Below are 25,524 nucleotides of genomic sequence, written 5' to 3'. Positions count from 1 at the left end.
TTAAACCACACTCACTTAAACCACACCGAGAATTTTTAAGCCCATGTCCCAAATGGTTGGTGCTCACTGCAGGGATATCACTCATATGTGAAAAATGGCCTACCCTTAAATATACTATAAACATACACTTAAATCCATATGCTGCCTCCTGTGGATAACACAGAACATCCCAGCACATGATGAAACACCATAGGGGGGCCTAACAGCAATTTCCAAATGCTAACAACCCCCCAGAACAAACTCTACCAGGCTCATGTGCCACAGACAGAGAATGGCACACACAGGGACCATAGGGCAGGCAAAGTATGACACACACAAGGAGCATAGGGCAGGAAAAGTATGGCACACACAGGGAGCATAGAACAGGAAGAGTATTGCACACACAGGGAGAATAGGGCAGGCAAAGTATAGCACACACAGGGAGCATAGGGAAGACAGAGTATGACACGCACAGGGAGCATTGGGCAGAAAGAGTATGACACACACAGGGAGCATAGGGCAGGCAGAGTATGGCACACACAGGTAGCATAGGGCAGGCAGATTATGAAACACACAGGGAGCATAGGGCAGGCAAAGTATGACACACACAAGGACCATATGGCAGAAAGAGTATTGCACTCACAGGGAGCATAGGGAAGGCACACATAGGGAGAATAGGGCAGGCAAAGTAGGGCACACACAGGGAGCATAGGCCAGGAAGAGTATGGCACACACAGATAGCATAGGCCAGGAAGAGTATGGCACACACAGGGAGCATAGGGCAGCCAGAGTATGACAAACACAGGGAGTATTGGGATGGCAGAATAGAGCAGGAGACAGGGAAACCTTTCAGGACTATAAGATGGACAGTTCATACTGCGCTACATAGAGTGACAGAGTGCTGTGCCCCTCCAGCAGCTTGTCTTATGTGTGGACAGGTGAACAGTGTGGGCACTTTCAGTCTGGGTCTGAAGTGGGAACAGTACAGGGCTTTAGGGATGTAAACAAGACGTGTAAACAATGCAGGGACTAGGCCAGCGGGACACCAGGAAAAAACCTGGTGGGCCTGACAGGCCAGATCTGTACCCTGCTTCTTCCTGCCTGCAACTTTCTGCTGCAAAACACAAATGTCCCCCTGCGTGGAGCAGGGATGTTGGAGGGAAGACCTAAGACAGCAGTCCTGGTGGGCCCCGGCAACCCAGTCCAACCCTAAAACGCTTACTGTCTGTATTTAAGGTTTAAACAATACAGGGTCCAATTAATCTCAGTACTGATACTGTTGAACCGGTTGAACAGCCCTGGTTTATATAAACAAGCTGCTGTGTAGCAATTGGGGCATTCAAGAAAAAAAGGAGAAAAGGCACAGGATACATAGCAAATAACAGATAAGGTCTGTATCATACAATGGGATTCTTCAGAACTTATCTGTTATCTACTGTACTTGACAGGCTGCCCCCATGGCAACACAGCAACTTATTTATACAAACTACAGTTATATTTCTGAACCAATTTTACCAGTGCAGGGCACCAGTACATTATATTGTCCTTTGTAAGACTTTTATTTTATTTTTTTGCATTACCTTTAATGAGATAAAGCTAAAAGGACGTTTTTATTTTCTTTACGTCGGAATGTACGGTACCACCATCTAGTGAGTATGCAACCATTATACAGTATGCAGTTATCTGTAAGTAGTGTAGAAGTACTGTATGTAGTAGTAAATAGTAGTTTTTTAGCTGAACAACAAGATCGGTTCTAACAGCTCATGTGGTGCAGGCTATGTACAGTATAAGTAAGTCATGTGATATAGTTTGTTATGAACAGATACTAGTACATAAGAAAAGATACATTTAGATGCTGGTAGGTTGATCAGATACAAATATTTATTGTGCAACCCTGCAGAGTATGTTGACATTTATATATACATGGTAATAATACGAATGTAGGTTGGCTAGTCCTAACCAGAGATGAGTTTTTCAGAAGCTAATAGCAATGGTTGTGGCATTTTAAAAATAAGATTCAATGGTAATCAGCTGATCCATGTGGGGTTCAATATAAAGGGAAACCCCATTTCCAGTTTCCAGCCTGTTGTTCTGTACCCATGGAGATCACTGGTGAGCAAAGAAACAAATGTTTGACACGATTTGGCTTTGCCTTTGTGCATACAAAACTTAATGAGCCTCTTCATTCTAGAATGTGCTGTCTAGTGAGCAAATACATACATGCTTTATGGCTGATGCACCATGGACAGTCATTTGTTTTACCTTCAAAATGCCTCTAGAGGGCAGTGTATATCTAATTGTGGCATGGGTGTCTTTGAAAAGGACTAATTTGTTATTCATAACTTCTCATGTAAATCATTATCAAGGGTGTTTGTGAATAAGTCTAATAGGGTTGCCTGAGGCAATGATAGACAACTGTAGTTCTACATAAAGGAATTTTTTACCGAAAAATCTATCAATGGTTTTAGTTATATTTTTCTTAATTCACAGTGAGACTAGTCAAATGATAATACATTTTGCATGCAGGTTATACTTATGCAAACATAAGCATTTGGATGCCATCTAACAATTCAGAGGCTTCAGGTCACTTGTTGTGTTTCAAGGGACTCACTGTAAGATGATCAGTGCTGTGACACCAATTTAAAGCTAAAGAGTGCATATCTCTGAGCACTTTTATTTCTGACTTGGGTGGCAGCTGTGCTTTCCTGAAGAATAAATCATATGTTGGCAGGATAAACTGATGGTTTGTACAGTGTAAATGCTTCTTGTCATCCATCTTCATGTTAAAGATTTAGAAGCAACACTGGTTATTCTGTTCAAGGTTTCTTTGGTCAGGCTTTTTTGAACATTCCGTGGAATGTGACTGGAATAATGGTGTCAACCTCGGCTCTGGCAATTTCACTCATGTTCTTGGCATCCAGAATAAGCAGGAAAGATGGCTTATGTCCCACTGCAGGGCTAACAACTGCACTCAGCAATACCCCTAAGAAACAGAAGAAGGGGAACATTTAGCACCAGTTTGTACATAAAAATTGTAGGAACATTAAAGCAAGATCACCCCAGTGGCAATAAATCTTCCAACATTCCTCATATAAAACTGCTACAGATGGATTGTGTTCTGTTAGTTCTCACTCCTACAAAAGATACAGATGCTCTTTAAAAGATCTCAAGATGTAGTTGCTCTATAAGAGATCTCAATCCTATGTATGATACAGTTGCTCTATAAGGGAATTCCTATGTAAGATACAAGTGCTCTATGAGGGATCTCGCTGCTATATAAGATACAGTTGTTCTATAAGGGATCTCAATCCTGTGTATGATGCACTTTCTCTATAAGGGATCCACTTCTATGTATGATGCAGTTGCTGCATAAGGGATCTCACTCCTATGTAAGTTATAGTTGCTCTTTAAGAGATTGCACTTCAGTGTAAGATACAGTTGCTCTATAAGTGACCTCACTCCTATGTAAAAGACAGATGTTCTCACTTTTATGTAAAATACAGATGCTCTATAAGGGATCTAACCCCTGTGTAAGATGCAGTTACTCTATAAATTATCAATGTCCTACAGTTACATTGTGTCTGATTTTTAATAAAGAAAATAAAACAGATTTATTACCATCATCTTCTTCAATGGCATCCGGTGCTTGGACAAAAATAGGCTCCGAAGGGTATGCATTTGGTTGCTGCCATACCCAGGTTTCTTTTGTTTTAACATTGAGCTTGGTAAGCTTGAACAAGAAAAAAGGGCAATTTAGCAATTATGTATTATATGGAAATGAGGTTTCTAAATTGTACAATATATGAAATCATTTCAAATGAGTTTTGTTACCCATAGCTCATTTCTAGGCTTGGAAGCTTTTTGAAGCTTTTTCAAAAATTGCTTTCCATGGCATGCATATACAATAAAATACACCTTTAAGAAAATCTAAATGCTAAATCATGTTTTTTATATTTACTACAGCATAGTATAGCCTTTGTGTAGACACAGATCCTGGATCCTGGCCTTAGAGTGGGCCTGGCATTAATTTACTGTGCTATATGTGTAACTGGTGTGTCATGTTCTAGCCCCCTACTTGAAATTTTAAGATTTTTTGGTTTGAATGTGGCCTTAAAGGGGTATTTTTTATCAATCAAGCAGCAGTTTACCAGTCAGAATGGCAGATGAATAGGAAAGGGCCTAGAGTGACATTTGTGTGGGCATCATAGCAAGGCATTTATGCAGCCACCTATATGGTGTTAAGATGGTGACAAGTGATATAATTGGACAATTAGATAATTTTTTCAAATGTGGGGGACTTTGTTACTTAAAGGAACAGTAACAGCAAAAAATAAAAGTACTTTGAGGGAATGACAATATAATGTATGGTTTCCCTGCACTAGTAAAAATGCTTCAGAAACACAACTAGAGTTTATATAAAAAAGCTGCTGTGTAGCCATGGGGGAAGCCATTCAAGTACATGATACACAGTAGATAACTGATAAGTTCTGAAGTATTCCATTGTATACTACAGAGGTTATCTGTTATCTGTTATCTGTTGTATATCCTGTGCCTTTTCTACTTTTTCAGCTTTGAATGGCTGCCCCCATGGTTACACAGCAGCTTGTTTATATAAACTATAGTAGAGTTTCTGAAGCAAATAAACCAGTTGTATCAGTGCAGGGCAACAGTACATTATATTTTAATTACTTTAAAACACTTTATTGTATGGTGTTACTGTTCCTTTAAGAGGGTTGCACCTTCCACCCATTTGATATGTAATTTGAGTGTTTATTTCATAACTGATTAATCACAATGCAGTTCCCGATTTTGGGATAGCTTATTTTTTAAGGGTTACATGCAATGCCATGAAGACAGATACTCTGTACTGTCAAGGCAGCAAACATGTACAGTGACAATGAATTATAAAAAAAATTATTTAGTTAAAAACAGTGCCTCTGAGTGGACAATATATGATGCCATTCTAGTGCTCCAAGATTTAGGATTTAAGTTTGAAGAAGCTGAAAGATAGTTCCTGACAGAGTAATACAAGGACAGTATTCCACATATAAGGGAAAACAAGTAAGGATAGAGTGGTGTGAAAAGGTCCTACACATATGGATTCAGAAGAGCAGAGATTTAGTTAGATGTGGAGGAGTGTATGGCTTTACAGGATTTTGTAAATGTTAACCTTTACTTGGAAGGGAGCGCTGATTAAGTATTTAACAGGGTTAAGAGAGGTTGCAACTCAAGTTTGGAGAGGTGGAAGCCAGTAAGTCAGTAGTCAAGGTGTTATAGCACAAGGGTTTGGTTGAGATTTTCAGTAGCTGCTTTAGGCTAGGGGCACACGGCGCGATTTCGCCGCGATTCTGCGCTGGGCGAGTTGTCGCTGCGTTTTTTAAGCCGAAATAGCTTTGCTAACTTTGGCGCTGGCGTCAATGCAAATCGCGGCGAAATCACTGCGCTAATTCACACGCGGCGATTCTTTTTCTACTGTCGCCCGGAAACGCCCAGCGAGGCAACTTCAGACGACAATAGAAAACGAATCGCCGCGTGTGAATTAGCGCAGCGATTTCGCCGCGATTTGCATTGACGCCAGCGCCAAAGTTAGCAAAGCTATTTCGGCTTAAAAAACGCAGCGACAACTCGCTTAGCGCAGAATCGCGGCGAAATCGCGCCGTGTGCCCCTACCCTTAAGAGACAAAGGGACTGCTCTTTTGAATAATAGGAAGGAAAAAGGATCTTTGGGTTGTCTGTAACCATTCTCACAATCTCCCGCATATTCAAGCTCCTGTATGTTTCTTGGCCTGCCAGACCTGGGTTTTATAGCAACTGTGCCTGTGGCCTTCCATTTCCTGATTACATTCCTTACAGTTTAAAGGACCAGTAACATCAACATTTTTTTAAATTCGTTAGTATACATTGAAAAAAAAAACACCAAGACAAATTAAACTTTAAAATCGCAGTCTTTATTAAGAAATAACTTACCGAAACTCTGCTTGCGCTTCTCTTCAGAAAAGGTGATCGTGATCCATCGTGCGACGCTCGATTTCTCCTCCCTGCCTTCCTTATAGGAGATGGCCAGGTAAGAGAAACCGAGCGCTGCACAATGGATCGTCACCCTGTCGCCTTTTCTGAAGAGGAGCGAAAGCGGAGTTTTGGTAAGTTATTTCTTAAGCCGCTGCAGTAAAGGCCTGGCAGAGTATTAAAAAGGAGGAAACCCAGAATCTGGTGATGTCCGTGAGTTCAAGACTTTAGGCTGTCATTGCCAGCAAAGGGATTTCAACCAAGTATTAGAACAGTGGCAGAACTACCTGGGAAGCAGGGGGTGAGATTGGGCGCAACCCCTCAGGACTCCCCGGCAGCACGCGCACCACTGATTACAGGCAAAAAAAAAAATCACATATGGAGGGGGTGGGGGGGTGGCTGCATGTCCCGAACCAGGGCCCGCCCCCTCTAGTTATAGTACGTTACTGTATTAGAAATGAACATTTTATTTTCAATTTTTTAATTTGTCTAATTATTTTTGAAATGAAGTGATTGTGTTAAAAAAAGGCTTTAGTTCCTCAAATTTTTATACAATCTTTCAACCCACTGAATTAAAGCTGATAGTTTGCAGTTTTCATTGTGGTAATGTACAGAACCAAAATTAGAAAAAAATCGTCTCTGTCCAAAGAGAGATATATATATATATATATATATATATATATATATATATACAGCAATATACAACTTAGAATATACATACCCTGTCTGGAACAAAATGATTCAGTCCCAGCCCATAAGCATAGGAGTAATCTTTCCCCCCATATTCCTTGTAATTGATTTGTGGAAATTCAAAGGCTGTTGGAGTAGATAAAGGGGGTGAGTATATTTGCACTTGTGCCAAACATATGTTATCTCAATAAAATCTCAATAGTTACCTTGGCGAGGACCGGAAAACAGGACCTCTGGTTCAAGCCAGATTGTGCCGTCAGTGTGTAGGGTGGCGGTGGCTGTTGTGTAGTTCAGACTTACTAAGTTTTTCCCAACGTCATTCTGAAAAGGATTGTCATGTAAATATGCTAAAGAATAGTTCTGAGATATCAGAATCACATCAAGCAATATGTCTAGTAAACTTAAATCAGTTATCAGAGGAGAAAACAAACATAGTGAATCCTATTATTACATCAAATAATGAAGTTTATAAAATTATTTAGGAAAACAACCTGACTTCTTAGTTATAATGAACTGGGATGAATTGTGATGGACCTGATTGTGTTAAAGTGGCAAAATATAATATGTTCAGTGCATATGGAAAATAATAATGTACTTCTATGACTGATTTTTTTTTTGTAGATGACATTAAAGGAATGTGTAATCATAGTGTGGCATTTGGTGAAATACATCAGGAATATGGTACACAAGCTATGCGTTGATTGACATTAGGAAAAGGCATGAGCTCTGTTGTTGCAGGAAGCACAACATTAAAACCCCCTAGCCTTTAATTTCTGTTTTATTGCAGTGTCACTATAGAACAGTCTTTAATGCAGTCTCCAACACTTACTGTACCAACCAGATCCATATTGGTTTGTGTTCTGCTTTATGACAGAACATCTGGTTTTACATTTCATATTTTCCACTGCAATTTAATACACCAGTACCAAGCCCATATGGCTAGAGGTTTGGGGGCAGCCCATGGCAGCAGAATACTGTACAATGGGTAACTCTCCCATGTGGCCAGTGAACAGAAGACCTCCGTCCAAAACTATAATGCTTCACTGTGCTCACTTCTGGCATCAAGTTCAAAGCTTTACAAAGAGTTAAACTAACAAAATCAGGTTAAATATATCGGAATAGGAAAAATATGTTGCCATGAGCTTTGTGTTGTTGTAAAAAATCCTTGCGTACTTTTAAATTTTAATCAGGAGTTCACAGAAAAACATACCTCTCTTACAACTTTTGCAGCATTATTACATTATTGTCCAAACCTGACTTCCTGCCTGGAAGTAGCACTCCGATGAAGGCAGACTCAATCTCGTTTCATCGTTTTGCCCAATGCTATGATATCTGATTAAATATTTTTATAATATTTTATAATAGCAGCTATTCCTAAACAAAGGACATTTCACACTTGCTGTGAGTATTACCAACAAACAGACATCACTGTTGAGGAGCATGCACACTAACCTACAGCTGTCCCTAGGTAATAATATTGTTGCCTTAGACACCCTTATTAAATAAATACGCCAGCTAGTGATGAGCGAAATTTTTTCCTGAGTTTCGCCGCAAAAACTCCGCCCATACACTTCAACGGGGGAAAAAATTGTCATGTCACAAAAAACATTTGACCTGATGCATTGTGTATTGATTTTTGGCGAATCCAAATTGGTCCGATTTGCCCATCACAGATTCCTTCCTTCTAGCCGTAATATTGGGCTATATTTTCATAATAGACCTGAAGTATTATAGAATGATATTTGTTTACAGGTTACAGGAATTACAGGTATGGGACCTGTTATCCAGAATACTCAGGGCCTGGAGTTTTCTGGATAATGGATGTTTCCGTTATTTGGATCTTCTACTCAAGTCAAAAATTACTTCCTTTTTTTTACATTTTTTACTTGTTTTTTCTTAAATATTTTTACATGATTCAGGAATGAAAAACTAACACCCAAGCAAAATGCATCAAAATGCTCTCTATAGACTGCCAATATCTTTTAACTGAACAGAAAAAACAAGGCTTTACACATGTTGCACACCATATTGGCATAATAGCAAATAATGGAATATCTGTTTTTTGGATTCCCACATGTAACAAAGATATGTACCTTGTTAATATCAAGAGGCAGGACATATCTACGTGCTTCAGGCTGAGGAGCTTTTTCTGCATGTTTTTTCACTTCCTCCCAGTTTTCCCGTAGGTTGGCCAAGTACAAATAATTATATATAAACTCAAATCTGTAAATAGGAAGACAAAGAAATATTTATTCTCAGTATAAATACATAAACAAGGGAGCTGCTATAAACTGAAAGCTAAAAGTCTAGAAAGTGGGAGTTACTATTAAGGAAATAAAGTAGGCAGTAATTAGTGTCTAATTTCGTTTTCCAGTGGGAATAAGTAGTTCCTCTCTTCCTGTATGGACTGTAATAAGTAAGAGACAATTATACAGTTACCATAAATGATTCAAAGCATAACTGTTATACCCTTTCCAGCAACAGACGTCCAAAATCAAGAATCCGTTGTCTTCGTAAGTATTTATATGATGGAAAATGTTGAATGCAGATGTCCTGTATTTTATATTGAGGTATTCGCCTGCATGCTTTTCTGCCACATGCATCCATACCTGAATTGTCAAAAATAGTATAACATTTTTTTTATTATTATGCTGCTTAGCCTGATATTAATCTACCCATTTGATTTATTTAAAGCAAAGGGATTGTGTGCAAAATCATACACACTATTTTATTCAATTCCACGTACACCCACATGTATATGTTCTAATGTCAAGCTAAGGGTATAGCCTTTAATCCCAGACACTCACCCCCATGGTCTCATTTGACTCAAAACAATCCATGTAGTTGGCTCCCCAAATACTCCATGCAGAAAGAAACTTCAATAGGTTTATTTTTACAGGTTGTTCAACAAAAACTAAATAGTTTGGAGTCATTCCGAAGCTGAAAATGAAGAAAAAAACCCTTTAGTGTGGAATAAGCAATTCTAATGAATACACTACTATACAACATATTTTGTACTTTTCCATTGATATGCAAAACTTCTATATAACCTACTCTCTGTATATACTGTATTTTGTGAATGTTCTGTTAAATAATCCCCACAATCACCCTTTCCTATATTAATTTGCACAGTATAATTCTTGTTGCAGCTCTACTTGGTTTAGCTTGATGTGTTTAGGTGTTCATGAAGAGGCACCAAGCAGTAAATGCAGTTGTTATGGATAAGCAACTCACATGGATGACAGACATGCGATGCCTCTTTTCTAAACACCCATTCTACTCACTTAATGGTCTCTCTGTGTTGTAGCAATGTAAGCTGTAGAAACCTCAAGCCAGGCACATCATCATTGATCTTGCTCTTAATATACTTTTTTTCAGGGAAAGTTTAATTTAGGCATAGATCATTGGGATTTTATATTTCTTATAAATAGAGTGAATATTAATTCAGAGATGCCCAACAAAGAGTATTTAAAATGTGGGTAAAGAACCCATGAAACTTCTGCATTGGCATCTAGTGCATCATCAACACTTGCAGAGACCAACGAAAATTACCTGTGAACATAGGAGGGCTTAAATCTGTCACTGCAGGGGAACTGAACAACAACCTTGGACTTTGTTACTGGATCTTCTTTGTCTGTAAAAGAATCCACATACAATTTATGACATCAAGATATACATGAGGATAACTAAACTTCAAATCTCTTGCTGAAATCCATTGCTAGGTATTATATCACAAAGGTGGGATATTGAGGAAAAGTGTTAAGAGGTTATATATTGTATGTAATAATGCTTTATTCAAAGGAGAACACACCTGCTTGCAGAGGGGGCATTTTTATTACATTGTAGGCAATGGCGAAATTTTTTCCAAAGCAGTTCCCGATATTATAAACCGTCCCATCAGGTTCAATGTGTGGATGAGCAGTAACTCCATTAATGGATATGTAATTACACAGATCAACCTAAAGGACATAGAAGCAGACAGATTTCTCTGGTTAAATGGTTCATTCATGAGAGAAAGTCTCCTTTCCAGTAATATACAGTAGCAGTCAACAATGTCATGAACAAAAGACCAAATTATTTACTTTAACTTCCAATCGATTCAAGTTGGAACCAAACGTTTCTGTTATATAGCCCCAACACAGCAAAGCTTGAAAGCCCCATCACATAGCTTTGAAGGTAAAATCAACCTTATGCTGCCCGTTTTCCACTGTGTATGTTACCAAACTGTTATGTTAAGATTAAGCTAAAGTCAAAAATATTCATGGTGGTTGAGGATAAAAATACATAACTACATAATGCATAGAAAATCTAAACTGTACTCTATAGCAAATATTATATTGAAAGTAAAAATACCTTTTTGATAGTTTCCAAAGTCTCTGGGTTAACTTTTGTTATGTAATTGGTCTCTGTGCAGGCATAATAATCCTCTCCCACTGGATACACGTTTACCAGAGCATTGTCTGTGACCTCCAAACCCTTAAAGTATGAGAAAAACCTGCAAAAGATAGAGCATAAGGAATAAAGAGAGGATTGCCTTTAAGCCATAATCTAATTCAGTAGGTGAGCAGCTGGTGGCTCAGTAGAAGCTGAACTACAAGCAACCCCCTTTAGGCTGTTACCCATTTCCTGATATAAATCTTTTAATTGGCATAAGAAAGGTATAAATCATGTTGCTCTTTTATGTTACCTGGAAAATATGTTCCTGCATGGATCTGGATAGGCAAAAGTTCCAAATTCAGTGATTACAATTCTCTTTTCTGTCATAGCTCTTACATATGCATCTGTACGAACAAATCTATAAACGAAAGTAAAATATATAGTAGGCTAAGTAATAATGGTGAACTGGATTTTTCCCTGGTCAGTTAAACTTTAACTTTTTTTTCTTTTTTTGCTATGTAGAATACTTTGGGTATCTTAAATTTTTCAACAATTAGGTATCTTTTTTTAAGAATACAGATTAAGATAGACAAAAAGCCAGTTATTGTTTCCTTTTAATGCATACAGCTATTCTGGTCTACTGTAGCATTGAGACTTACATCCAAAGAGAAAGGGCAAAACCTGAATGACTTCTAAATGACAACAGGTTCAGTCTTTGATGACAAACTATGTAAAGAATTGTGATTACTCGGTGTCTGAGTCTGTCATTGTAAAATGTAATTCATTGTTCTTCTGGTTTCCTGGGCTGCAGTTTTAATACTTACCTCCGATGATATGACACATGTCCTTCTCGAATGTCAAACTTATGGAGAAGAGCTTGGCCATCAAATAAGTGATAAAATTGTTCTGATCCAACTTCAAATAAACCAGGCCCACATCGCAAGAGGCTTCCTGATAGCCATGGGGGTACCCGTCCTTATGCAAGAAGAAAAAAAAGATAATTTGGTCTGATGTACTGTAGAGCTGTGCATAAATATATAGTGGTCCTTTGCTGAGACAGAATACTAAAAATAAACAAGAATGTCTCACGAATACCTTTTTAATATACTCCAACAAAATAAAAAAAAGCCAACAACAACAAAAAGACTACATGACAGCCCTTTGGTTTATTTTTTTTATTTATAAATAAGGGTAAATTGTGGATTCTAGTTTAGTCAAACTTTTTTTTAAAAATCTGACAAAATTCGGATTTTGATAAATAACCCCCTATATGTATGATTTTGTAAAAGTCAGACCTGGGGGAGTGTTATTTATGTGTTTATGCAAGTTCTTAAACAAGTAGCAGAGGAATAAAGAGTGCCTCATCTTGGGTGGGGTGTAAGATCTTTTACACTTCATTTAAAAATTCTTAACGTTGGGGAAGATAGGAGGGAATCCCTTCATTGAGTATTATGGGAGAAGTAAACCCTCCTACATTTAAAAGCCCCCATTCACTGGCCCCCCTCCTTACTTCCTCCCGCATAGTGTTCTGCTAGAAAAAGTGTCCCAGACAGCAACACTGACCTATATATACTGTATAAATGCAGAGTTACTGAACATCGTGCCCCTGTGCTCCGCTGCGCTCGAGGCCGCCATCAGGGGGGCACAGGGGGATACTCCTGTTCCTTAAGGAAAGCTGTGCTACACTTTCTGAAAGAGCTGGGCCCCCTTAACAGCGACAAAGCCGTGGCACCTCTTTCGAAGTCCTGAACCACCGAAATGCTGAAGTCCCGAATCGGCGAAAAGACCCAAAGCCATGAAAATAGCCAAAGTTGAAGTCTTAAAGCGGCGAAAAGACCCAAAGCCACGAAAAAAGGCAAAGTTGAAGTCCTGAAGTGGCGAAAAGACCCAAAGTCATGAAAATAGATGAAGTTGAAGTCGTGAAGCAGCGAAAAGATCCAAAGTCACAAAAATAGACGGAGTTGAAGTCCTGACACCACAAGTTCTATTCTACTGAACATCAATGTGTGTTTTTTATTTTTTAAACCCCTGGCCACCAATGTATTATTTTAATACTCTATAGGCCCCTGCCACCAATGTTTTTTTTTTTACTTGTATTGGGCCCTGACCACCAATTTGGGCCCTGGCACATTTTTTTATTTTTATTTATAGGAGAACCCTGACCACCAATCATTTTTTTAACTTTTAGGGGGGCCCTGACCACCAATGTTTTTTAAAAAAAAACTTTTATGGGGGCCCTGGCACCAATAGATTTTTTTTACTTATAGGGGGCCTGACCACCAATAATGTAGGGGGGCCCTGACCACCAATGTTTTTTTTAAAGAACTTTTTTGGGGCCCTGGTGCCAATAAATTTTTTTAACTTATAGGGGGGGGCCTGACCACGTATGTTTTTTTTTAACTTGTAGGGAGGCCCTGACCACCAATGTTTTTTTTTAAAAAAACTTTTATGGGGACCCTGGTGCCAATAGTTATTCTTTTTATTTATAGGGGGGCCCTGACCACCAATGATTTTTTTAACTTGTAGGGAGGCCCTGACCACCAATGTTTTTTTAAAAACTTTTATGTGGGACCCTGACTGCCAATTTTTAAATTTAATTATAAGGGGGCCCTGACCAACAATGGCTTTTATAACGAGTGAGTGAGAGGGTTTACCGTTTTTAGCGCTGGTGTGGACTTTTTACTGTGGTGTGCGGTCGGCGGGATCTGGGGTGGGGCTTGGGGGTGTGAACTAGGGTGGGCAGGGACCAGGTGGCCCAGAAAATTTTTCTGTACGGGGCACCATAATTTCTAATGGTGGCCGTGGCTACGCTACTCTGCATACTGTATATATGTCAGTGTTGCTGCCTGGGACACTATGCATTGAGGAAGCAGGAAGGGGGCCAGTGGAGGGTGGTAAAAGCGGTATTTTAACTTTAGGGGGGTTTACGCCTCTTTAAGTAGAGTCTACTTACCCCATTTAAAGCTAAACCCGCTGGTCTTATTTTTATCTTGCTTATTACAATGACTTTTATGTATGCATAGAATTATCTGCATGATCACATTTAGAATTATATTTAGGAACTCATATATTCAGGTTTTTGATAGTGTGGCTAGTAAAGCCTGAAAACTAGAATTATTTCATGGGTGACTCAATATTCTTATTATATTAGTAAATATAAAATATGAAAAGTGACTGCAATAATTCAAGGCAGGTTGTCTGTGGAGGGTCTCATCCATCCAGGTCATGGTATATCTAAATTAATAAGTCAAATCAACTGGGCTTGCTGTATCTTTATTCTCTTTGAATTTAGAAAGCCAGTCGGATGACTAGCAAAACGTCTTTTGAGAGAAAGATACAGCAAGTTAAGGTGGGTTATTTTGTATGTTGTTATATTTCACTGATGATAAGTAGAATATAGCTGCTTACTAAGAGCAGTGTTGTTTTACATTTAACTGGATGAGATTGCAGACAAGTGATCTAGTGGAATGTTTAAAGCTTCATGTGAACTGTAATCCTCTTTTTTTAAGCCAAAACCAAACCAAAGAAAAACAAAAGCAGTGGCTTTTACGCAACAATTGCTTTACACAACAATTTTGTGTAGACATTCTGAGTAGGCAGAACGTTTCATTAATTAACACAAATATTTTCTTTTTTTCTAGAGCTGATATGTCATCCATGCTCAATTTAAAGCTGTATTTCCTGGTCTGAGCCTTGTCTGCCCCCTCTATCTTCTGAATTTTTATGTGCTTCCTTAGTGTTTTAATACAGGTATGTGACCTGTTATCCAGAATGCTCGGGACCTGGGGCTTTCTGGATTCCAGACAACAGATATTTCTGTAATTGGGACCTTCATACCTTAAGTCTATTCAGTGGCGTAACTAGATATTACTGGGCCCCACAGCAAATTATTTTTCAGGCCCCCAAAATCTTTAGAGGTTGACTTGTTTCACCAATATTTATTGAAATTGTATATGAATTACGGCCTCGTGGGGCCCCTATACCTCTTGGGCCCCCTGCAGCCGCAGGGTCTGCTTCCTCTATAGTTACGCCCCTGAGTCTATTTAAAAATCATGTAAATATTAAATAAACCCAATAGGCTGGTTCTGCTTCCAATAAGGATTAATTATATCTTAGTTTGGATCACGTACAAGTAGGGTTGCCACCTTTTGCAGAAAAAAATACTGGCCTTCCTATATGTTTATTTATAAACATTGGGATCAACCATCATTTTTACAGGCCAGGCTGGTAAAATACCGGCCAGGTGGCAACCCTAAGTGCAAGGTAATGTTTTATTATTTCAGAGAAAAAGGAAATCATTTTGGTTTATTTGGATAAAATGGAGTCTATGGGAGATGGCCTTTCCATAATTCATTGCTTTCTGCATAACAGGTTTCCAGATAACAGATCCCATAACTTTTGTAACCATTTATATGTACTCATCAATTTTAATCTGAGGAATAAGCTATATTCTTTTTAGAGTGATAGATGGACAGTATATCTAACAGATATGTGCTTGGGGTATAGATTTGTCACTTTATTTAGTTCAGGGTACACAACTCAGTGGGGTGGCGTGTTTTTAATGCAGGGAGGGTGATAGAACTGGAGTCCTAGTTGTCCAAACATAAGTTAAATTTTTCAAACCCATTTGATTGGTGCTGTTTCTTTTTACAATAAAATATATATAAAAAAAAACAAATATAACCAGGCAACAGAAAATGGTTGCATTACTGTCTATAGCCAGCTCTGCACATATGGCCAAAGAAGCCACAGGGCCACAATGTATTGCCAGCCAGCATGGCCCAGCAGCCATATGCTCAGGTGAGGCAACACTGAGCAGTTGTCTATCTGACACTTGTATCGCTTAGTACTCTCACAGTTGGAATGCCATATCTTAATGAACAAAAACTCCTACAGTAAATATTTCATCTGAAGTATGAATTTCCTTTTTTAAGACTTATCATTATGTGCTGCAAAGATGGATAGTTATAGTGGATACCTGACACTAATAATTATGGGTCATAGCAATAAAGTAACTGCATTTTATGTTACTGATAAACAAGAGAGCAACAAAATAAGCAGCCTTCACCTGTTACATGGGTGGCCATTGGGGTTGCCAGCTCCTCTGCAGTTTCAAAGAGTTTCTTGTAACCCGCAGCAGGATGCTCCACACTAGAAAAAAAAAATATTTTAACAGCCCCATATTAAATGTCACAACTGTATTAGCTGAAGCAAACAAAATAGCCAGCCCGGCTTATACATATACATGAAAATATGCAGAGAATTGCTGCATGCATACAGTAAACTATTCCAAAATATGTAACTGATTTTATAGAGAGATAAACTTTATGTACAGAAGAAGTGGAAGGCATTGCAATATACTCTCTGCCCTGTTTCTCAGCTGATAAGGGACATTGAGTTCCACTGGGGTAGAGACTAATGTGAGTCAAACAAACTCTGTACAATGCTACGTAAAACAATTCTAAGGATGCAATATAAAGAACAATAAATAAAACAGTAGGAATGAGAAACCATCTAATGATATAGGGGAGGGGGGGTGAAGGTTTTGCTGTCTTCTCAAGAACGGTACTGCTTGAATCACCAAGTGACTTCTTTTTATATCTTGATGACAGAAATCACATCAAGATGCTGCTGTACAATATAATAACAGTATAGAAGCTCAATCTCCAGTACAACAATGATGGGATGACAAAGGAGGCTTATCGGATGAGCCTCATGTACACTGCACAATGTAGTCTTAATCTGATACTGTTTCCAAGGCTCTCTGATGTCTGACAGCCACAATCACAAAGCCAATGATTATGCTGAATAGTATTGGGTATTAATAAATCAAGTAAAAGCAATTGCCTGAATGCAAAGGTGTGCTTATTCTCTTTATGATTAAGTCAAAGTAATTGTCAGAAAAGGTCAATTCTGGCAATTAAATAGCTTCACTGGACGGAAGCAGTGAGAATTGGTCTAAAAGTGAAAGTGAATCCATACCCTAGGTACAAAATGTCAATTTTTTCTTCCGCTAAACTTTTATCTTTCTTTTGTGTAGAAAAATAAAGAGGTGCTCAAATGTTAGCTCTGCTGCAATTAAAGAGCTTTTATCACATATCCACAAAAATAGTAACAAATGGCACACTCACTTCAATGCTTCTGCTTCAATTCAAATCGTGTTCTTTTTATTTCGGTGAGATCAATAAGCAAACGTTTCGGGGTCAAGCCCCTTCATCAAGTGCTACTTACAAACAGTGTGATTGAAAACATTTATAGGGTAAGGTCTTGTATGACCACACCCCTTCGTGATTAAATAACATTGGTTACACCTTTGATGTCCATTAACATTGTGCTTGTGTATTCTTTGTTACATTTTCCACCATCAAAAGGATACAAAGTGCCTCTGCAATAAATAAATCCATAAATAGTGTAAAAAACTTCATACCGCAATCCTTCTTGTAGTGTACATTATATCGATATTTCTCTAGACTGTGGGATAAAATTTATAATATAAAATAAAACTTTCATATTATAAAAACATAAAATCACGTATTCTTAGTTACAATCAAAGGCTGGACATATATCAATAAAAACAAGAGTAGCTCAGTTCCTCATTTAATCCCATGGGTGTAAGGGTATTTAATCTTTCAATCCACAGGACCTCCTGTTGTAAAAGCAATCTATCCTTATTTCCACCCCGTCTCGGGAACTTCACAACCTGTAATACCTGCCATCTTAGTTGTTTACTGTTATGGCCAAAAGTTTTGAAGTGTCTGCTCACTGGAGTGACATATTTCATCTTATCTAAATCACAATTATCAATTGCCCTCCTATGTTCCCCAATCCTTAACTTGATTTGTCTTTTTGTTTTCCCCACATATGCCTTACCACAGGGGCATTTAAGCATATAAATCACCCCTGTTGTGTTGCATGTAGCAAAATCTTTTAACTTAATTTCAAATCCTTTAGAGGGATGGTTTATTTTATTACCCTTTATTATGCTATTGCAACACTGGCAAGACAAACATGGGTATGTACCTTTCTGCGGTGCGCCAAAAATGTTGGTTGGCGGTCGTCATTTTCTATCATATCCGTCTTAGTCAATTGGTCACCCAAATTTCTAGCCCGTTTATATGAAAATAAGGGTTTCTCCTTGAATAAATTCCCATATAGTTTGTCTTTCCTCAAAATCTCCCAATGCCTATGGACAATTGTTTTAATTTTTTGGGAATGTAAATTATAATTTGAGACCAACGGTATTTTTTGAAATTTACGTGTTTTATTCTCTTTTGGGGCAACCAAAAGAAGGTTAGATCTATCTATACTCATAGCTCTCTCCATATTCTGTCTCAAATCCTTTTGCGGATAACCTCTCTCAATAAACCTTTTTTCCATTTCCAACATTCTTTTCTGACACACCTGATTATCTGAGACAATTCGTCTTATCCTAAGAAACTGACTATATGGGAGCCCTTTACTGACATTCCTTGGGTGAAAACTTGTACTCATCAACAAATTATTCCTATCCGTTTCTTTACGGAATAAATCTGTGCTTAAACCATTAGACTGTTTCATAACCAATACATCCAAAAAACTTATACTCTCTTCATCATAAGTTAATGTAAATTTAATTGTTGGATGTAATAAGTTGATTTTCTGACCCATTTCAATCAACTCTTCTTTGCTTCCATGCCACGTAAAAAATATGTCATCCACATATCTATAGTAATTCTTTATATTCACACTATAGGCTTGTTCAAAAAATAGCCATGAAAAGAACCACGCGGCCCAAGAAAAAGAACTGACATCCCAGGGAGAGCCAGCTATATCAGAACATCTTGTGGTAAATATCTCTGACTTTTCTCTTACAAATGTACAAATTGCCTTAATTAACAAGGGACTTGGATATGTGCCAGCAGTCAAGGGTGATTTTTTTCGTTTTAAGGTGGACTTTATGCGATTCATTAGGACTCTGAGATTGAAAATGCATTTCAAGGATTCGAAAGATATAGCAGTTGCATTGCCCATTGTTAAGAAAAGAAATGTAACGTTTGATCCTGACATTACAAGTGAGAATTTGAATGTATTTATGCAAATGGTTTTACAAGATGTAGAAGCATTAGATTGGAAACGTTTACCTAAGAAAAATTATAATTTAACACAGGAGGAACATAAGGCATTATGTGAGTTAAAAGATAATAAGGAGATAATTATCAAAAAGGCAGATAAGGGGGGGGCAACGGTCATAATGAATAAAGCAGATTACATGGAGGAAGCTTTTAAACAATTGAATGACAACACGCATTATATAGAGTTGGATAATGACCCGACCCTCTCATTAAAGAAAGAGATAGATAATTACGTTGTGGAAGCCTATAGGAATGGGGTAATTGACAAAAACATAAAAGATTTTTTAACAACAGATCATCCCATGACACCAGTGTTTTATCTCTTGCCAAAGATTCATAAAAATTTACAGAAACCACCCGGGCGTCCGATTGTTTCCAGCATTAATTCAGTACTGCAACCATTAAGCATTTATTTAGACAAACAATTGCAACCTTTGGTGCAAGAGATAAAATCCTGCTTAAAAGACACAACCGACTTTTTAAATAAAATCTCGACAATATCTGATTTTGAGACATGTACTTACCTGTGCACAGTGGATATTCAGTCCCTATACACGAGTATTCCACACGCCGAAGGAATTATGTATATTGAGGAAGCTTTGTATCAATATGGTTATGACACACAGTTGGTAATTTTTCTGATAGAACTTTTACGATTTGTATTGAGTAAAAATTACTTTCGTTTCGATAAGACCTATTTTTTACAAAAACAAGGCACGAGTATGGGCAGTAATGTAGCCCCGAGCTATGCCAACATATTTGTCTCATTTATTGAGATAATGGTATTTTTTGAACAAGCCTATAGTGTGAATATAAAGAATTACTATAGATATGTGGATGACATATTTTTTACGTGGCATGGAAGCAAAGAAGAGTTGATTGAAATGGGTCAGAAAATCAACTTATTACATCCAACAATTAAATTTACATTAACTTATGATGAAGAGAGTATAAGTTTTTTGGATGTATTGGTTATGAAACAGTCTAATGGTTTAAGCACAGATTTATTCCGTAAAGAAACGGATAGGAATAATTTGTTGATGAGTACAAGTTTTCACCCAAGGAATGTCAGTAAAGGGCTCCCATATAGTCAGTTTCTTAGGATAAGACGAATTGTCTCAGATAATCAGGTGTGTCAGAAAAGAATGTTGGAAATGGAAAAAAGGTTTATTGAGAGAGGTTATCCGCAAAAGGATTTGAGACAGAATATGGAGAGAGCTATGAGTATAGATAGATCTAACCTTCTTTTGGTTGCCCCAAAAGAGAATAAAACACGTAAATTTCAAAAAATACCGTTGGTCTCAAATTATAATTTACATTCCCAAAAAATTAAAACAATTGTCCATAGGCATTGGGAGATTTTGAGGAAAGACAAACTATATGGGAATTTATTCAAGGAGAAACCCTTATTTTCATATAAACGGGCTAGAAATTTGGAGGACCAATTGACTAAGACGGATATGATAGAAAATGACGACCGCCAACCAACATTTTTTGGCTCACCGCAGAAAGGTACATACCCATGTTTGTCTTGCCAGTGTTGCAATAGCATAATAAAGGGTAATAAAATAAACCATCCCTCTAAAGGATTTGAAATTAAGTTAAAAGATTTTGCTACATGCAACACAACAGGGGTGATTTATATGCTTAAATGCCCCTGTGGTAAGGCATATGTGGGGAAAACAAAAAGACAAATCAAGTTAAGGATTGGGGAACATAGGAGGGCAATTGATAATTGTGATTTAGATAAGATGAAATATGTCACTCCAGTGAGCAGACACTTCAAAACTTTTGGCCATAACAGTAAACAACTAAGATGGCAGGTATTACAGGTTGTGAAGTTCCCGAGACGGGGTGGAAATAAGGATAGATTGCTTTTACAACAGGAGGTCCTGTGGATTGAAAGATTAAATACCCTTACACCCATGGGATTAAATGAGGAACTGAGCTACTCTTGTTTTTATTGATATATGTCCAGCCTTTGGTTGTAACTAAGAATACGTGATTTTATGTTTTTATAATATGAAAGTTTTATTTTATATTATAAATTTTATCCCACAGTCTAGAGAAATATCGATATAATGTACACTACAAGAAGGATTGCGGTATGAAGTTTTTTACACTATTTATGGATTTATTTATTGCAGAGGCACTTTGTATCCTTTTGATGGTGGAAAATGTAACAAAGAATACACAAGCACAATGTTAATGGACATCAAAGGTGTAACCAATGTTATTTAATCACGAAGGGGTGTGGTCATACAAGACCTTACCCTATAAATGTTTTCAATCACACTGTTTGTAAGTAGCACTTGATGAAGGGGCTTGACCCCGAAACGTTTGCTTATTGATCTCACCGAAATAAAAAGAACACGATTTGAATTGAAGCAGAAGCATTGAAGTGAGTGTGCCATTTGTTACTATTTTTGTGGATATGAATCCATACCCTGCCTATGTTGGAAGATCCCTTTATGATTTGTCAGTGTCAAAGGATGGGGACAGGTGCTTTATTCTTCTATATACTTGCATAGCCAGGGGTTGCTAAGGGACAGACTGCATAAATACATGTGATGTTTGAAACCTCCTTCTGGGACTTGAGAACTCAGGGATCATTGCAGTGCCTGTAACAGGGGTTTAGTGCATGATAATATAAATAGTTGTATGGATGTAAACATGATACAGGGTTTCAGGAATGTATTTTGACATTTTAAAGGGATTCTGCCCCCCTAGAAATTTGAGGAGTTACAACTGTATAAGCGAAGAACCAGTCTTGTAATAATAATACTCTTTTAATAGTAAAAAAGGTATAGGAAGCCCTATCTGGAATGCTCCAAATTATTGGATGGCTGTCTCCCACAGATTCCATTTTCAGCAAATACTTGTTTTTTTAAATTTCTTTTTTCTTTGTAATAATAAAACAGTGCCTTGTAGTTGATGCTGCATAAATCCATATTAATGGCAAAACAATCCTATTGGGCTTATTTAATGTGTTTTATTACTGAAAAGACAGGAGAACACTTGATGATTTACCCCCCACGACAAACAGTTCTATATAGTTATGGGACAAATATAGAGAAAAATTGCACTTATCCCCACGAAACTCAATGTATTGCTCCTTTCTGGGAAATAAACGGTTCCCCCAGGGGAGGACATGAAAGCTTTTCTCCCTAGGATCACATACAAAGCCCTGTTATGCATCACACTAGTCTCAGAACAGGAAGTACAGACATTTCAAGACTTCAAAGAAAAGCTCCAGATACCATCCAGACAGTTTTTCAGGTATCTGCAGATCTGCCACTTTATCTCTCAGACTTTTTTACAAAGTGGCACCCCCCCCCCCCCCCGCCAGCCCCTATATATTTCAAACTTTTATGTAACTCTTCAGAACAGAATACTCACCTGATATCATCATTGTATAACCATCTGGCAGTGGATAATACCACCTTATTGCAACTCTATATGACTAAATGGGAGATTCGAGGTGATCACACCAGCGAAATATCAGATTATTTGGGAGAAGGCCAGAAAACAGCCCCAGAGACTAACAAACTGGCAACACACATATTGACTGCAGCGAAAACACTCAGTTAACAAAAAGTGGAAAAGTACTTCTCTTCCAAATCTATTGTGATATCTTTTTTTCCGCACCTTCTAACATATCATCATTAACCAAAAAAAAGAAAATAGAGGAAAGTAGAGGAAATTGGATGTGCAGACAACTCCATTAATCAAATTATACACAAGAAATACCAGAAGAGTTATATGTGTGTACACTACTACTACAAATATGGTACATGGATGGTGCAACACAATATAACTCTTCTGGTATTTCTTTTGTATAATACTTCTCTTTCAAATCAACAAGCCCTTATTAACAAAGTTAAATGGGTCAGAACAAAGAAACTATTAGCATACCTGCAAGGCATGGGACATGACAATGAGTTGTTGTGGCTCCCTTGGGCAGAATTCGAAACGGCCCAATCAGAAGCAAGTTGACTTATAGTACAGACTCCTCTGTAATTACCCCTTAGACCCCCCAACCCACTTTCGTAGTTTTCCCCCATAACTTACATAGCACACATTTAACATAATGGGTAATTCCTGTATCAAACAAAGAAGGACTATATGATACCTATTAGCAACATAAATGATACAAAAATGTATGTGATTGATTATGTATATGGAACTGAACTCAGGAAATGTTCCTATATGTTACTGCTTTTATCTGTTACATTAATACATTGTTTCAGTACTAGATTACTCTAAAGGACACCATGTAACAGATAAAAGTAGTAACATATAGGAACTGTGTGAAACATTTGGACACATTTTGTTATATTATTGCTATTATGGTGTTGTTTTTAATTTAGTCTTTTCTGCTAGGAGAGATAAATACAAACTGAAATATACCTAGTCGATTTTTTTAATTAGCTTTTAATCATGTGATTAAGCTGTAGCTGGTGGTTTCCCGCCAGTGTGGGGTTAAAAGACATGTTCAGTATTGAATTTGGCACTTTGAGAAAGGCTGAGGAGTCAGCCGAAACGTCAGTCTGCTGCTATTTTATTAAATAAATTCTGTTTAATTTTTAAGACCTGAGTAGTGCTGATCCCCTTTTTGCGATTGTATGGAGATGTTTGTTGATCGTGCACCCAGGCAACTTACTGCATCTTATCGAGAGTGCCGGCTCCACATGGCTTGTTTATATATATACACACACACACACACACACACACAAGCAGAACGACGTTTTGGCATTACTGGCCTTACTAGATAAAATATTTATCAAAAGTATAGCCACCAATTTGCCTAAATATATTCTTACTGTTCTATTCAGTTGTACAGAAATTTGCACTTTCAGATTTTATGATGAATCATACAATACCCTATAAATATTTCCCTTGGGCCATATTCCTTATAAATACAGCAATAAAACAACAATATATTATATTTAAAATGTATATTTGGCATAAACATGTAATCTAACAGGAGACTAAGAAATGTTCAATAAGTCAGCCACATAAATAGAACAGAATATTAATATGGCAAGCATATACTTACTGATTTGTCATTCTGTCTTTCAAGCAGAATCAAACACTCCAGGAGTGAGTTGTGAGTATGGAGCTCCCACTATTTATAGGAACTTTGATTTCCTTCAAGAAAAAAATGGCATTAACAAGCTGCACTGGCCAATCCCCAGAAGGAGTGGAGACAGAAGTGGCTTTCAGAGCTGGAATTCTCTTGCTGCAGGTCCTTCTATAGACTTTGCTACTTGCTTTCTGCACAAGGAACATCTTTGAAAGGTTTTCAATTCCAAATCCTTTCAAACCATGACTGGATTAAAAGAATGAATGGAGGGAAAGAATTCAGTCATGACATGAATAGGCTTTTGACATAGTAATTGGCCACTGTTTGTAAAACACTGAATTTGTTTTACAATGGAGACCCTTTATTCCCAAAATACTCTGCATGTTCTTCAGATTATAGCAAACTTCATTGCTGTTCCAATGCTCATTTTTCCATTTTATGTGCACCCACGGTACATGGTCCATATTCATCTATGTTGTAGGCTTCATAAGCAAATTCAGAATATTGTCTTTTTGTAGCATTGTGCGATAACCACTGTTTTGTGTAAATTACATAACACGGATTTTCGAGGCATAATCATAAAGAAAAGTAAATTATTTTACACAAAAAGGTAGAAAACTTTGTGTAGAGTATAAAAAAGTTTATAAAGCTTTGTCATATGACGTGGATTAACACCATGCATCTCATATGTGGAAATACTCCACTAATTGTGCTGTTTATGAAAGTCTCTATTCTTTTAAACAGACTAACACATACACTTTACACATTTATTACTTTATCTTACTTGTCCTTATGTCTGGCATAACTCATTGAAGTGAATGGACAAATTTAGACATGGAAGAATTTCTGGCATAAGTGGTATAAAAAGGCAGGGTATAGATGCTCTAGTCTGTTTTTCAATGTGGCTTTTTTTCAAGCAACCATTTCTACACCATCTTTTTTTTTAATCATGGGACCATGACAAAACAGGACGAGACTAATTTATGCTGCAGATAAAGTAAGACCCTGAGATTTGAATATGAAATTGTATATTTTGAAGAAAACATCTCACAATATTCAATAGCATATCGTTTTTGGTGAAAAACATGATACTCCTTAAATTTGACCAGTAAAATTAAAAAGTGAAATCTGTATCTGTTATTCCAATAACTAGGTATATACTGTTTCTTGGCAACAATTATCCTGTTTTATAAAAAGGTTGTCAATCTGTAGTTCTTTAGACATGACTGGCATTTGACCCTTATTTATGTGGGGTAGAACAATACCCATTGTTTT

The 25,524-nt window shown here is 37.5% G+C and overlaps 1 protein-coding gene across 1 annotated transcript; it reads right to left on the bottom strand.

The window, feature by feature from the left end:
• Window positions 1–1,838: 1,838 nt before the first annotated feature.
• On the bottom strand, window positions 1,839–24,254 carry rpe65.S (retinal pigment epithelium-specific protein 65kDa S homeolog). Its single transcript, NM_001086800.1, is given in 14 exon segments — window positions 1,839–2,962; window positions 3,598–3,709; window positions 6,707–6,801; window positions 6,882–6,996; window positions 8,769–8,898; window positions 9,145–9,284; window positions 9,483–9,615; window positions 10,228–10,309; window positions 10,487–10,634; window positions 11,029–11,170; window positions 11,363–11,470; window positions 11,877–12,027; window positions 16,121–16,203; window positions 24,223–24,254. Coding segments are annotated over 14 exon segments (1,602 nt in total). The 5' UTR covers window positions 24,234–24,254; the 3' UTR covers window positions 1,839–2,810.
• Window positions 24,255–25,524: the final 1,270 nt, after the last annotated feature.

Source organism: Xenopus laevis, chromosome 4S, assembly GCF_017654675.1.
Source record: "Xenopus laevis strain J_2021 chromosome 4S, Xenopus_laevis_v10.1, whole genome shotgun sequence".
NCBI classification, from domain to species: Eukaryota; Metazoa; Chordata; class Amphibia; order Anura; family Pipidae; genus Xenopus; species Xenopus laevis.
This window is presented reverse-complemented; position numbering and strand designations above follow the sequence as displayed.